Source organism: Carassius gibelio, chromosome B21 (genome assembly GCF_023724105.1).
Source record: "Carassius gibelio isolate Cgi1373 ecotype wild population from Czech Republic chromosome B21, carGib1.2-hapl.c, whole genome shotgun sequence".
Lineage (NCBI taxonomy): Eukaryota > Metazoa > Chordata > Actinopteri > Cypriniformes > Cyprinidae > Carassius > Carassius gibelio.
The window spans coordinates 25,158,954-25,173,631 of record NC_068416.1 but is presented as its reverse complement, the minus strand read 5'-3'; the positions used below and the strand labels follow the sequence as shown (position 1 = coordinate 25,173,631).

At 37.6% G+C, this 14,678-nt stretch overlaps 3 protein-coding genes and 2 non-coding genes across 6 annotated transcripts; 2 read left to right on the top strand and 3 right to left on the bottom strand.

Annotated features, from left to right (window-relative positions):
• The first annotated feature begins 968 nt into the window (after nucleotides 1-968).
• Nucleotides 969-4,997, top strand: LOC127986623 (dnaJ homolog subfamily B member 5). The gene is made up of 4 exons (XM_052588934.1): nucleotides 969-1,284; nucleotides 2,112-2,358; nucleotides 2,627-3,135; nucleotides 4,329-4,997. Exons 1-4 carry the CDS (start codon nucleotides 1,192-1,194, stop codon nucleotides 4,560-4,562), a joined length of 1,083 nt encoding a protein of 360 aa, XP_052444894.1. The 5' UTR covers nucleotides 969-1,191; the 3' UTR covers nucleotides 4,563-4,997.
• Nucleotides 4,998-8,034: 3,037 nt separating this feature from the next.
• On the top strand, nucleotides 8,035-11,263 carry LOC127986622 (protein huluwa). 2 transcript variants are annotated; one of them, XM_052588933.1, is made up of 4 exons: nucleotides 8,035-8,579; nucleotides 8,667-8,937; nucleotides 10,298-10,484; nucleotides 10,622-11,263. In XM_052588933.1, the coding sequence occupies exons 1-4, from the start codon at nucleotides 8,401-8,403 to the stop codon at nucleotides 10,786-10,788; spliced, it is 804 nt and encodes a 267-aa protein (XP_052444893.1). In that variant the 5' UTR covers nucleotides 8,035-8,400; the 3' UTR covers nucleotides 10,789-11,263. The 2 variants fall into 2 exon arrangements, with proteins under 2 accessions (XP_052444893.1, XP_052444892.1); XM_052588932.1 differs by having other exon boundaries at nucleotides 8,036-8,937.
• A 313-nt stretch (nucleotides 11,264-11,576) lies between these two features.
• On the bottom strand, nucleotides 11,577-14,149 carry LOC127985393 (60S ribosomal protein L37). Its single transcript, XM_052587392.1, has 4 exons — nucleotides 14,025-14,149; nucleotides 13,143-13,278; nucleotides 12,274-12,358; nucleotides 11,577-11,680 (listed from the first exon to the last, which is right to left on the bottom strand). Exons 1-4 carry the CDS (start codon nucleotides 14,025-14,027, stop codon nucleotides 11,611-11,613), a joined length of 294 nt encoding a protein of 97 aa, XP_052443352.1. The 5' UTR covers nucleotides 14,028-14,149; the 3' UTR covers nucleotides 11,577-11,610.
• LOC127986722 (small nucleolar RNA SNORD72) lies at nucleotides 11,887-11,964 on the bottom strand. Its single transcript, XR_008160928.1, has one exon. It is a non-coding gene; the product is annotated as a small nucleolar RNA SNORD72 (small nucleolar RNA).
• On the bottom strand, nucleotides 12,430-12,507 carry LOC127986721 (small nucleolar RNA SNORD72). The gene has a single exon (XR_008160927.1). It is a non-coding gene; the product is annotated as a small nucleolar RNA SNORD72 (small nucleolar RNA).
• Nucleotides 14,150-14,678: the final 529 nt, after the last annotated feature.

Genomic DNA, 14,678 nt, shown 5'->3' with positions numbered 1-14,678 from the left:
TGCGCAAAGACTTGTTATTCCCGTGGAAATGGGAACATTGAACTATCACCCTGACGAGCATAAAGAACTATTGGTACACAAGCCACCAGACTTGACACGTTAATTGCCTGTAATTGCATGTGTGGGTGAAGCAGTGCTGGCTGCATTTTTCATCTGTTTTAATTACACTTTGACACAAAGGGACATTAGCCTAAAGTGCGTGCGTGTGTGTAGCTAAATTCTAATAAGACTTTATTGCTTGCCCAGAGCATCGAACATGATTTGACATTTAATAATAAAACACATTCAAGCATAGATCTTCCCACATGTGCCAAGATTTTCAACCAGGGGTCAATGGACAATATACATTAGTCAACATTTGAAAGGTCAAAACCTTTCATCAAGGTTGTCCTAATACTTAAAATCAAATTGCGTTCTTGTCTTAGGACTTTGATTAACTTTTTTGATCCACTTCAGATGTTGTAGTATTAGACTTAGAAATTTAAGGGCAACCCATTCACCATTCATCATTTATAACTTTCCAAATAATAATCAATTTAGATATTATAATTTTGAAACTGCTAATTTGAGGTTATAAACGAAAAAGCTCGAAGTCACGCAGTGATTTTATTTAATCAGTTGAACGCGCTTTATCCCAAATGGCAATTTTTGTTTGAGTTTCTTAGCATTTCTATCAATGCTAGTGTAATGTGTGTGTGTGGATATGTCCCTGTGTTCATCTGCTATCATTCTCGCCATTTATATGCATGATTTTGTTTCGCGCTCATTTACTACCATTCTTTGCGAAAATCCATCGTCACTGTCATTGACAACTTTCAATCCAAAAATCTGGCCGATAAGCCAAAAGAACAGTCTGTAACGGGAGACCAATTTAGGATGGATGGAGGGAGGGAGGGATGAGACTCATTGTGCATTCCGGAAACGTTCCTCCACATGGAGAGGTGGGCTGCCACATCCGCGTGATGCTCATCTCATTCCGCAGCGGCATCGAACGTGGATTGGTGGGCACGCGGTATTCCCTCTCGTGTACGCGGAGAATAGGCGTGCTCGGGGAAGCTCGGTCACGCAGCGTGGGCGCCGTGTGTAGAGCGCGGGTATAAAAGCTCGAGCAGAGCGGAGAGAGATGCACCAGACAGCAGCTCAAGCAGCTCAAGCGCTCGGCTCACACTCACAGGCAGCAGCAGCAGCATCATGGTTCTCATCTGGACTCAGTTCGGCGTCAAACACAAGAATGTCAAGTGCAAAGTGCGAGTGATCCACGGAGAGGAGGGATGGACTTCAGAGGTGAGATGCTTGCACATTTAAATTTAATGCAAAAATATATATGCATCTATATTCTCCACGACATAATATTCACTCAGATACTTTGAGTGTTTATTCAAATTGGACAATATATAGGTATATATTAAATCCATACATACCTCTATATTCCCCAATGTGAGGTAAAGAGGTATATATAGATTCCTAAATTGTTATATATGTCTTTTTACATTTTCCCAAATACTTGATGTCTGTTATATAATGGAGAATATAAAGGTGTATACAACTCTTTATTACCCACTAAATACAATGCATATTGATTTATATATTAGAGAAAATATGATTTTTATATATACCTCTATATTCTTCACTATTTAATAAACACAAAGGTTTTGAGTTTGTTATATAGTGCAGAATATAGACTTATATATAGATGTGCAGATTTTAATACATTACTTTTTTATACATTACTTTGAGTGTATATTATAATAGAGCATATAAAAAAATCTGTGCATATATATATACAAACCCCAATCACAAACTTTAAAGAGTGGAGAATATAGAAACTATTTATTTATGAAGTATTTTGAGTGAAAATACAATATATTTGTTATATATGTTTGGATTGAGTGGAATATATGTATGTATGTAAGTATGCATTTAAATAACTAAATAAAAAATTGGTCACTAAAAATAGTAATATTATGGGGACTCCCTCTATGGTGCTTGTATCCCTGCCTGAACCAAGAAACTTCATCTTTTTATTTGGGATTACCTTGTGTTGGTGAACCAAGGAGATCTAGAAATGATCATATTTTAAACTCCTGCTGTCTGTTTGTGTATGTGTGTAGGAGGTGCATGAAGAACCTGAGGTGTCAACCCCACCGTCCTCACCAGAGTGTGTCGATTACTACTCTGTGCTCGGTGTGTCAAGTGACTCTAACGAGGAGGAGATCAGAAGGGCGTACAAGCGTCTGGCACTCCGTTACCACCCAGACAAGAACCCAGACGCAGATGCCGAGGACAAATTTAAACAGATTGCACAAGCCCACGATGTTCTGACAGACCCAGAGAAACGCAGCGTCTATGATCAACAAGGTGAGATTAAAGTGCAACCAAAAGCAGATTTAATATGCATGCACCTGCAGGTCAAAAATGCAAGATAAATCACCATTTCAAGTATCCCACAAATGCTAATTTCAAATGCACACTGAGTTCAATGGGTTCTCACAACCAGAGCTGAACTGGGCGAAAATATCTGCAATCATGATCAATTATTTATCCAAACTTTAACCAGCGAATTAACCCTTTTAGCTTTTGCAAAACCGAAACCATGCACACTAATAAAATATCTTTAATCTTCAAGGTTTGACCAAAGGTGGTGTGGTTCCAGCTGGGAACAAAAGTGACCCCTCCCACAGCTCCTCAAAAGCCGACGCCCATTCCTGGCGCATGTTCTTCAACTTCGAACTCGACTCCGACGACGACCTGTTTAACCCTTTCCTGCGAACCCCCCTTCCCCACCTCAGCCGGCATCATGGAAACAGGGGCGGGCCCAAGCCATCGGGTGTGGCCGAAGTTCACGAGCTCCTCGTATCGCTGGAGGACATTTTGATGGGCGTGACAAAGCGTGTGAAAGTTACACGCCTCCGGCAGACGGACAAACACACGTTGAGACCGGAAGAGAGCGTGTTCGACGTGGAGGTGAAGAAAGGGTGGAAGGAGGGCACCAGGATCACCTTCCCCAAGGAAGGGCATCAGATGCTTGGCCACGCCCCTAACGACCTGGCCTTCGTTATCAAGGAGAAGAAGCACGCCCATTTCAGACGAGACGGCTCGCATATTGTGTACACCACCACCATCACGCTGCGAGAGGTGAGATGTGTATGTGTTTATGTGTGCATGGCGGTACGAAATGTTCCCTTGCAGTTGCCGGTACTCAATAAGCCTCTGCAGAGAGCTGCATCTAAATTTAGCATCTCTCCCCCGCAACCTCAGCACACACACTCTCACACACTCCTCCTCCCATCTCGCACACCACCTCCTCAGCTCTCAGCATCGTCTCACATACATTCTGTCATTCACTCCTCTCCAGCAATGGATCTTATTTTACCTATACGCCCTCATGCATCTATTTTCTATGAATAGACCCATAATAATATCTAGAGAGCAGGATGACAAATACAATAGTGATATATACATAAGACAGTAAACTATGATTTCAAATCAGCACTTATTTTACACCAAATTTACTCAAAAACAACAGAAGTGGTTAATCATTTTGGACAGATTTTGGGAAGTGACACTGTTGGGCAACACTTCTCCTTAGTAGCCAAGGGTTCATTGATCATTTGATACCAGCAATCTTAAAACGGCCAATTCATGGTCCATTATTTAGCCTGGCTGAAATATGAGTAAACATTCAGTCCATATATGGCCATTTTAAGATTATTGGTATTGATGACTTTGCCTGATTGGACAATATATTGCAGAAATATTCATAAGACAGCAAGCTAAAATTCATTATTTTATGCACTATTTAATCAAAAATATAACAAAAGTGATCATCAAATTGCCCATCCTGTTCTTTAGACACCAGATTTGGCATCGGCTCTTACAAACAACTCTTCATTCTTTCCAGCTCATTTCCGCCCTCGTTCGCTCTCTCCCTCTCTCGTTTTCCACATCCACTTCATCTTTCTCTTCCCACGCTTACCCTCCCGTCCCCCGCAGACTGGAGCATCATTGAGAAATGAGAGCGATTAGCTGCTCTTTCCTGCTGTTGCGTAACGGTAATGTTCAATCTGTCTGGCCTATATTCCGCCCGCGCTCATACTTACATTATATAAAAGCATCATATATAGACAAGTGGATTAGACCTCATAACATATGCCGGAGGAGCATTATAGCTCTTATGCTGCCAAAACACTGCAGCTTGTGATATAACAGATTGTATCTCAAGGCAAAGAGAGCTGCCGAGGATCGATACAGACCTTTATAGTTATACAAATCAAAGATGATCCTTTGACACAACATTCAACGCTTTTCTTTCTTTGTGTTTTTTCCAGGCTCTGTGTGGGTGTACGGTTAATGTCCCTACGCTTGACGGACAGATGAAGCCCCTCCCATGCAGTGATGTCATCAAGCCCGGCTCATTGAGGCGGCTTATAGGGGAGGGGCTTCCCCGAGCGAAGAACCCCGCCCAGCGTGGAGACCTGCTGGTCGAATTTCAAGTCGTTTTCCCTGATCGCATTCCCCCAAGCAGCAAAGAAATCATTAAACACAGCTTGGGACAGTGTTAGCTAAAGAAAACATGCTAATTTTGGTGACTGACTTAACGTCAGCTGTTTGTCTCTGTGAGGCACATGCACTCAAGTGTGAGATGGGATGCTCACACAGACATATTAAAACATAGGTATGTAATACCTGTGTTAAGTGTGATTCGTACAGAGATGAAGTGTTTGAGGAAACACACGAACAGCTCAAGCACTAAACACACACATGCACTGATGGTGCTACTCTGAAGTGTTAGCATACTTCTTTAACCATGACGACCTTGTACTCATGTACAGAACTGTCAGTGATTTAGTCTCTATGAGAGATCCCTGTGTCATGTTCCAATGAATTATTTGTAAAGATTATATAGAGAAAATGTGAATTTCAGATATGACCTGGCATGTATGATGAACGCATGTTTTGTAAGCAGAAATAAAGTTTTATTAATGAAATAACTGGAATTTGTTGTTGCCATCTTTAATGTGTTGCACACTCAAGAATGAAGAAAAATGCATGAATTTAAACCATGAATGATGAATGCATTAAATTTAATTACAGAGGCTGTTTAGTGAATACGGTCAATTTTAAGTTTTTGAGCTGTTTTGTTTCCATAGCTTGTCTTCTTTCAGAATAGTGAAAAGAAAACATCCTTTTTTTTTTTAATTGCACAAGTTTTTGCATATGTAGATTTAAATCACAAAAAATATCTTTAAAGTCCATTTTCTTAAAATCATTTCATGCACTGAGACCAAAATCTTTACTAAACTAACTTATAAAACAATAAACTTTATTTATATATATATATATATATATATATATATATATATATATATATATATATATATATATATATATAAAACGCATTTACATATTGCATATTTAAAATATAAGTTTCAGAAAACATGTAATACAACATTTAATGTCTTTACATTACATTATTAACTCTAGTTACCTGTCATGTCCTGCCTCAAAATTAACTTTCAAAGAGAAAAATTAATACATCTAATAAAGATTAATAAAGTAGAACTTCATGTATTAATCATCTGTGATATTCATATTCCACACCAGAAAGGATGGTATTTTTGCTTTTTGATTTGAATACTAATAAACACAAAAGCTATATGAGGCCATGGTGTGGTTGATTAAAACTCAGTAGCTAAAGTTTTAGCCTTTAAATATTTAATCTGTATGTTTTTAATAGTTTCAAAGCCTGCTGTATATTCCCTACTGCTTTTTGAAGATGAAAATAGTAACTTTACTTGTATAGCACAAAGTGCTCCATGGGAAAAACTAATCAAGAATACATCCAAGAGTTGTTAATATGCAAAAAAAGACTAAATCTGCTGGAAATGCCCCATACAGTGCACAAAATGTTGTCTACGGAAAAATGGAAGGACTTGTGCACAGGTCAAACAACACTGAAACAGTAAGCCAGACTCTATCACAAAAACATCAGTACCTGACATCAGTGATATTTGTGTCTGAAATAGTATTAGTATAAATAGTATTAAAGTAATAGTTCACCCAAACATTTCAAATTTGATGAAAATATACTCACCTTCAGTTCATCAAAGATGTAAATACGTTTCTTCATGGGATCAGATTTGGAGAAAAGTAGCTTTACGACACTTGCTCATCAATGGATGCTCTGCAGTGAATGGGTGCCGTCAGAATGAGAGTCCAAACAGCTGATAAAAACATCACAATAATCCATAAGTAATCCACACCACTTCAGTCCATCAGATACCATCTTGTGAAGAAAAAAGCTACAAAGCAAAGCAAATAAAAGAAAGTAAAAGAAAAAAGAAAAGGCATGATTTATATAATTTTCTTCTCAAATATATCTTCCAGTTTGTGTACAAGTTATCTTTTCCCCAGGAAGGACCTCCGAAGTTGAAATACAGTCAGAGAAAATATACCTTAAGTGGTGCAAAACACCCCTAAAAGGGGTGTATTAGCACCTTAAAGTAGTAATATGTATCCTTTTTGTGAAGCTGTGGACCTTTTTATGTAAATAGGGTACAAAGATTGACAAATTATATGAGGGTACTGCCTCAAGCTGATTTTCCCCTAATGGTACTTTTTTTTTTCTAAGAGTGTACTTGATAGGACACATTTGGCAGTGATTCTCTCAAGCTCAACAGACTGGTATTCACAGGAAATGTGCAAATATATAAACTGTCTGAGTGAGAAGAACATTGTCTTGTGTCAGTCTTTGCCATGTTTGTGGGCCATGAATCATACTCACAGTTTAAAATGACACTCACACTTACTCAGGGTCACAATGGCTGTTTTTAGCAGGGTGTGATCCTATATACTTCTTAGAAAAACTAAAAAAAAGCCAATTCTATAACAGAAGTGTAATGTTTGCTCACCACTGCATCTATTTCACATGGGAAATCCACTGTTGTGTAGTTGTATTTTTTTAATTAATTACATATACGCAAAAAACATTATTGCAATTGTTCCATTTTCCAATGTTAAACGAGGCCATTGATGACATTTCACAACACATACAGCGACAGTGTGTTTGTCCTTCCAGCATAAGTGGCATATTCCCTGTGGAAGCATTACTCGCGTCTAAACTGCTTCACAGAAAGCCTCCCACAAAATGAATGGACGCAATTATAAGTACTTAAGGGACCATCTAAAGGGCATCAAGCCTACGGGAATCAAGGTTAGGTTAGCATATTAAATATGTCTTTGATGGCTTTAAAGTAATAAGATGTTCAGTGTTTGTGATTGCCATTACATGAACAACATTTTTTTAAAAGACTCATGAAACTACAATTGTTAAACTAGACTATACTGGCCTCTCTCGGCCATAGTCATGAATTGCATGGTTTTTACACTATTATGTACCTTCTATAATTACTAAAACATTTTGCGATAACAACTTTTGGTGTTATTTATTTATCATATTACTTTAAATATTTTGGATTCACTTAATATTTTCAGTTTTCAATTTAATTAAATAGCTTCTGACTATTTTATTAGTTTTTTTTTAAACAGTTAAATTTAGCTTTCATTCCATTCTCGTCGTAAATGTAGTTAAGTTAGTTGGCAATTCAACAAATGTAAATTTTTCTAAAGTTACAATGTACGTTTTCGTCTAATAATACCTAATATTACATTTAAATTTTATTTTAATAGATTTTACTAACAGTAAAGACATTAGCAGATAAGGCTATTTTAACTAACGTTCCCCTCAGAAAAACTAGTTAAGAATGAACCTACATCAAGGCAATTATGTATGAATTTTAGTAATAGTGTTCTTTTTTATTTATTCAGAATAATTTGTGGAGCAAAAGTTTATATTTTGATACATTAGAAATGAATTTTAACGTGTTCACAATAAACCGGTTTACAAGAATGCGAGTGACGTTTAGTCAATAAATATTAATATAAATTGGTAACATAACATTTTATTTTATATAGTCACCAATTTCTTATTTCCTGTTCTCTGAACTTTCCTGATGATTTTGTTTCGTTTCCAGTCAGATCACACAAGCGCTTGATTTCACCTCAGCTAAAACTCTCCAAAATAAAAAGTGCTGAATACATATTTAACTTAATTACTGTGCTATTTTGAGGGCTTACGAACAAATAGACGATTTTAATAGGCCTACATTAAAAAAAATTCTCATCTCTGAGGTAAGATTGCAAAGTTGTCGGTGAAAAGCCGAAGCTCTTGACGCACTCCGGCGGAATTGATTGATGTCAATGGGGCGCACCTGCGGTTCAACTGTCGGCTGTCAGTTTTAGTCATTTTATTGATATTATTTTACATAAAAAACATAAATAATCAGAGGTGCAATTAAGCAAACATCAAAATCATATTGTTTTGTCCTTATTTGTGATGAAATGTCGCAGCTGGGATCGGCTGTGCCCTCATCAAACTTACCTGAGGGCCTCCCGGTGTCCAGTTTGGCCCTGCTGATCCTGCTGCTCATTCCCTGCGTGCTTCTGCTCCTGCTGCTCAACTGCCTGTTCGTGGGATACAAACTGTTCCGGATGACCCAGAGGAAGAGAGACCGCTTCGGGTCGGAAATCTCTCTCATGCACTCATCGTTTTCCACCCGCCAGAGAGTCACCCGTTTCTCTGATGAGCCTCTGCTCGCTCCAAACAGAAAGACCAACTACGTCTCGGTCTCGGAGCCGATGCTGGCGCCTCCCATCAGCTCGTCCCTGACCTCCTCAGCGGAGAGAAGGGCCACCGGGCAGCGCGCCAGGTTTGTACGCCCGGATGGGGCCACTTACGCCGGGCCCGAGTCACTGCGTGCGCGCGTGCCGATCTGGAGGACGAGCGCCCCGGTTCTGCTGCAGTCCAGTGATTCGGACACAGAGCGGGTCAACACGGTGCCCCCGAACTCACCAGCACAGCATCTGACTCCCAATGGGGTAGGGTCAAAAACACTAAAGCAATTAAATATTTAATAACATCTACTAATTTGAATATTAATGGGAGATGTCAGGACCTAATGGTCTTGTATATAATTCCAATGACAGGCTTATTTAAAACTTGACTAATGTGCCATTTTCATATTGTGTTTACATAGCATTATATACAGAAAAAAACATGGTAAAAGTGTCATTTGTTTTGATTGATATATTATGGGAACATTTTATCTTTATACCATGGATCTGTGGAATTTAAATGCATAACTATGATTGACATTTTCATATGGTATTTATATGTAATGTCTAAAAAGCATGGTATTAATACCATATCCAATAATAGCACATATTTGTTTTGATTGATATATATTAGGAAAATACCTATACCATGGTTCTGTAAAATGGTAATTTAAAAATCCGCCATTTTCATTTAGTAAGGTGCTGTAAAAAAAAAAAAAAAATTTATTCTTTAGCACCATATTCAAAAGTGCCGTAAATTTGTTTTATTATATAATGTGGGAAAATGTAGTTTTAATGGTTCTTTGAAATGGTTATTTTAAATTCTGGTACTTTGCCCCTTTTTATATAATGGAATTTTACATAGCACTGTGATGTCCAAAAAGCATGATATTACCGTAGTACCAGATCCAAAATAACATAGATTTATGGAAAATTACTACATGCATTGTGTATGGAGTGAAACATTGGTGGCAATGGTCAGTGCTGAGTATATTCCTCACCAGTCCATTACTGATTCCAAATTACATGACAATAATTGTAGTCAGTAACGTTATTCATTACAGTGCACATTTTAGGTAATATAATCAAGACTACTTTTTGGTAACTTTTATATTGCTTGTGATCCAACTCGTTTATCACACTGATGTAAATAGGATAATATTGCACCATACTGATATACAAATGCCAAGAGAATAAAAATATATTTAATTTGTTATTTATTAACAACATGAAACATTTATTTCCAGTTTCTTAAACTGGGGTTCATGAAGCCTTTTAATGTATTTGAAAGATAAAAAGCCTTCCAAAGAAAAATACTTTTGTGAATAATATGTAATCAATAAAAAAAGAAACTTTAGTCTGATTGCAAGTATTTTGAAATGTAATATGCTGTAATCTAATTACACACACTTTGGAATCTGATTACATAATCCAGATTGTGGGTGATCAATTACTATCCAGAACTGGTATCTTTTAAAGCTTTTGTAAAACAGCCCGGTTTATTAGTTGTAGTCTAGTTTCTGATGATGAAAACAATTGCTTTCTGTTCAGTTTTGGCTCCAAGTGAAATATGACGTCAAACTTAGCCTTGAGTAATTTAACCGTTTAACTGCTCTGGTTACAGTTCTCAATGCGGATGACTTCCATGCGTAGGAGCAGCACCATGGAGCTGGAGAATGCTCCTCTGGATAAGCTCCATGTGGAATGCGAGTCCGCCAGCATCATCCAGCTGGAGAACTCCTGTTATGTGGCGTCACCAAGCCCCTCGGCTGGGGGTTCAGGACTGGACAGTGACTTCGGAGCCAGTGCAGGTTAGTTCCATGATCTCATTCATTGAATTGAGTAGACTTCAAATGCTTTAACTACATATACACTATAAATTAGAAACTTCTTACTGGTAGTGTATATTTGGAGTCTGTCCATTCTTTGAATTCTCCTGTACTTTTAGGTGTATCTCTGCGCATCCTTTCAGTGGACAGTGACGGTTTCCCGGGCTCTGCCTGGGCGTCTGTTCTGGAATGGGATTACTACGACCCAAGTTATGTCACTCAGAACCACATCCCAAAGCACAGACACCACGCACCCCCCATCACCACCAAACAGTACTGGGTCTGAGCCCGAACTCCATAGAGAGAGAGATCCAGAACAAGACTTAATTCAGCCATTCTCATTCTAGAGGTTCAGTTGAGCTGAGTCTAGATTTCTGTCTGGGTTAAGTGGACTTAATGTTCACTTGCTGTTTTAACTGCAACACATCACATGTCGTCAAATCACAAAAACACACGATTTAAAAAAAAATCTTCATGATCACTGCTTACTTCTGCAGCAACTCCAAACAAGTTTGTTCAGTTTACAAAATTGTGTTTATACAATCACCCCACAATTTCTTTTACTTTGATTGACACGGAGTTTGTTTTACACGTCGAGTTTCTCACCATTGAAATTATGTTTGCACATGATTCTCAGCATGGAGTTGGTCTTCAGAAGAGGCTGTTTTTGACTACTTCACATTTTTGACACGATACACGTTCTTGCATTTGTAAATATAGTATTTAGATTGTGCCGGAATTGAATAAAGTTTTAAACTACAGGGTCTCATTTTATTGCTGTGGACATCTAAAGCAATTATTAAGAGTCAACAAAATTATAAAAAAAATCTAAATAAGATAGTTTATGTATGCATAAGGAGTTAATATAGCAGAACAATTGATCTTGATGTTAAAGTCTCAACTCTAAAATCAGGGAAGCTGATAAAGACCTACTAGTTTTACCATGTTACTCTATATAAAACAACCCTTTTCAATCAAGTATTCAGTCTGCATCGATGTTAAAAGGTCACTTGTTTTCAAATTGTTTTAGAGGTTCGGAGTGTGTTTGCGAGACAAAAAAAATATGCAGTCAGACAGATTTCAAACACCACTTTTTATTGGAAAGAGGTTATGAGGAGCTAGACGCAGCCACTGCTGCCCGACGGGGTTTGGGCACGGTTCCCTCACGGAATCCATTTCTGAAACGCACACATAAAACAGTTCAGTCATCATAACACCACAGGATGTCAGAGATGACCCTAAAGATAATTCACAAGCCCCTACCATGACTGCATGAGTCTCAAATCTATTGATCAAGTCCCAGCAGTGTAAGAACCCAACTGGTTTGTACAAAAACTGAACAGAAAACAGATCCTAAAAGACACCCATCTAAATGTATGGGTCAGGCTTACCTCAGTACAAAATCATTATCACTGGACAGTCATTTGTTCAGACATTTATTTTTGGACATCATTGGTAAGCCATTGAACAAATGCTAAATTTAAAAAGCCACCCAGGTTAAGCAAACATCAAATATCAGGATCAACATGAAAGTTTCGATCACTGTCAGTCAACTGTATAAATTTCACTGTATAAATATCAAATATGCATGCATATATATAAATATATACATATGGATATATATATATAAAATTGAGGAAAAAAAAGATGCCATTCAAAACACACAAAAGTTCAAAAATGCTTCAAGAAAACATTAAACCAAAAGATTAAAGTATGAAAAAAAAAAAATTAAAAGCATGAAAATCTGATCTCTGCATGCACTTTTACTCACCTGAACCTGCGGAAAACAACCTTCATGTGTCTCATGCGGCCAGTTCCTGTGGTGCTGCGCCTCTTGGCCTTAACGCTCCAGTTGTCTACAAACAAAAACAATTATATTTATAAACAAAAATAAAATGCATTCCTCCGGCAGTCCATAAACATCTCTGGCTTACCTCAGTTAAAACCTTTAATCACTGGACAGTCATTTGTTCAGACATTTATTTTTGGACATCATTGGTAAGCTTTGATACACCAGACAGAACACATAAGTTTTTTGCAGTTCTAGTTTAAGGAAGTGTTCACCCAAAATAAAAAAAAAGGTGTTGTATTTTTAAACCATGGCGACTGGTCAAATCCATAATCCACAATAATGCTTTGAATAAAAATGTTTCGAACGGTTTTCGCTTATAAGCAGAGCTTGATCTGTGCATATTTCTCTCCCGATTCAGAAGAGATGAATCTTCACTGGAGAAAGCAATATTACTGATAGATGACTTCTTAATGATGGATTTGTTTCTTACAAACATGCAGCTTTTCTCTTGACAAGACATTAACTGATCGACTGAAATGGTCCAGATTAATGTGATGGTTTTATCAGCTGTTTGGACTCTCATTCTGACGGCACCCATTCACTCCAGAAGATCCACTGGTGAGCAAGTGATGGAATGCTATATTTCTCCAAATGTATTCCCATGAAAAAACTCCTCTACATCTTGAATTGCCTGAGAGTTATTCAAAAAGTTTCCATTTCTTGGTGAACTTATTCTTTCGTATTACCTAAGTTTCCGCTTGTAGCGGTGCCAATAAAGCTCTTTGAATTAAAATTAATGCATGACCAAATATTGAACTGATGGCTGACATTCAAATCAAGACACTTACACTTTCTCTTGCGCTTGGCAGGGTAGCCACACTTTCCGCAGGTGGACTTCTGCAGGTGATACGCCTTGGATCCACAGCGGCGGCACAGAGTGTGCGTCTTATTATGACGCTTACCGAAAGATGACGTACCCTTCGTCTGAAAAACACAAGAAATTCATCATTCACATAACTGCTTAGATCTTAAATGTTCCTTTTCATGACAGCAATCTCAAAACATATCAAGCTGCCCACCTAGATATTCTTTCATGTGCAGCATGCTTGGTTTGGACAACATCATGTAATGTTTATGATGACAGCTCACTAGATTCTCTGATGGCCCTCAATATGCTGTCTAACTAGGCAGCTAGTTAGGTTAGATGAAAGTAGATAAATGAGTTTATACTATGATGGTCAAGAAGTATGTTTAGAAATAATTAGGATAAAATGTAACTTATGACTATGACTTCCAAAACAAACCTGTTTAGGAAGGAAAACTAACTTGGCTGAGATTATAATGCACAAAAATACTGTCTAGAAAGGAAGCTAAATCTAGAATTTTGCAGAAACACTTGATCTGACGGTTTCATTTACACGGTTTCAGACATATTAACGTTACCACCCAAAACTACGTATTTATTATTAATCTAAATGAACACTGGAGGTAGTTAAAAGCTAACCGATTTATTTCTCGAGCTCTTTATAACTGTATGGAAGGCTAAGCGACATGCTAACCGAAAAAAATAAAAGTAATTTATGACCTCTCACTATCGAGGAATCACCAATATAATGGATGATATTGAGCCTTGGATATATATGCTTGTGAAATTATTAATGGGACGGTGATTACAACAAGCCATGAATCAGATGTTAGAGGATTTTGAAGCAAGGTGCTGCGAAACTCACCATCTTTCCTCAGAGCTGATTCGAAAGAGACCGGAAGAGACGTTAGTGTACCATTAAAAAACCACCGGTGCGCTTTCGGTGCAACAACTAAATACGTCCCCCTACTGTTACACTGCGGACTTGATTCACAACGGCAACAAATGAAAATACACCAGTTATGCAAAAACTTATGTTCAACCTAAAAAATACATTTTGTGGTCACATAAGGTTTAAATTAATTACAGAAATAATATGTAGATCTGTGATAATAAGACGTATATACCCTATATTTACACAGTGAAAACATTATATACATTTCTTCTTAAGGAAATGTGTTTTTACATGGGCTAGGTTATCCTAAACAACTGAACATTGGATTTTTTATAGGTTAGGTTTAGAAGGAGGATTTGGTGTAGTAGGCTAATTAGCCTTAGCCTGTATACAAAAAGAAATCAATGGAAAGCCCTGTAATATTTGATAACAGTGTATCTCTCTCTCTCTCTCTTTCTCTCTTTCTCTCTCTGTGTGTGGGTTTATTGTGGGATAAAAACCAGCAAGGTTAATTGATTTGGATTTAAAGGGCTTTGCAAGGGCTCACAGCCACCAAAGGCAACCATAAATTACACAGCTGCCAAAAACGTCTGGACTCAAATCATCCCTGAGACAAAATAAATA

Coding starts and splice junctions, on each gene's coding strand:
- LOC127985393 (XM_052587392.1), bottom strand. Junction 12,359..13,142: donor TGCCAAGCGCAAGAGAAAGT/GTAAGTGTCTTG, acceptor TTTTGTTTGTAG/ACAACTGGAGCGTTAAGGCC. Junction 11,681..12,273: donor GTTGTTTTCCGCAGGTTCAG/GTGAGTAAAAGT, acceptor TGTGCGTTTCAG/AAATGGATTCCGTGAGGGAA.
- LOC127986623 (XM_052588934.1), top strand. CDS start 1,192: ATGGTTCTCATCTGGACTCAGTTCGGCGTCAAACACAAGAATGTCAAG. Junction 1,285..2,111: donor AGGAGGGATGGACTTCAGAG/GTGAGATGCTTG, acceptor GTATGTGTGTAG/GAGGTGCATGAAGAACCTGA. Junction 3,136..4,328: donor CCACCATCACGCTGCGAGAG/GTGAGATGTGTA, acceptor TGTTTTTTCCAG/GCTCTGTGTGGGTGTACGGT.
- LOC127986622 (XM_052588932.1), top strand. CDS start 8,401: ATGTCGCAGCTGGGATCGGCTGTGCCCTCATCAAACTTACCTGAGGGC. Junction 8,938..10,297: donor AGCATCTGACTCCCAATGGG/GTAGGGTCAAAA, acceptor CTCTGGTTACAG/TTCTCAATGCGGATGACTTC. Junction 10,485..10,621: donor TGACTTCGGAGCCAGTGCAG/GTTAGTTCCATG, acceptor CTGTACTTTTAG/GTGTATCTCTGCGCATCCTT.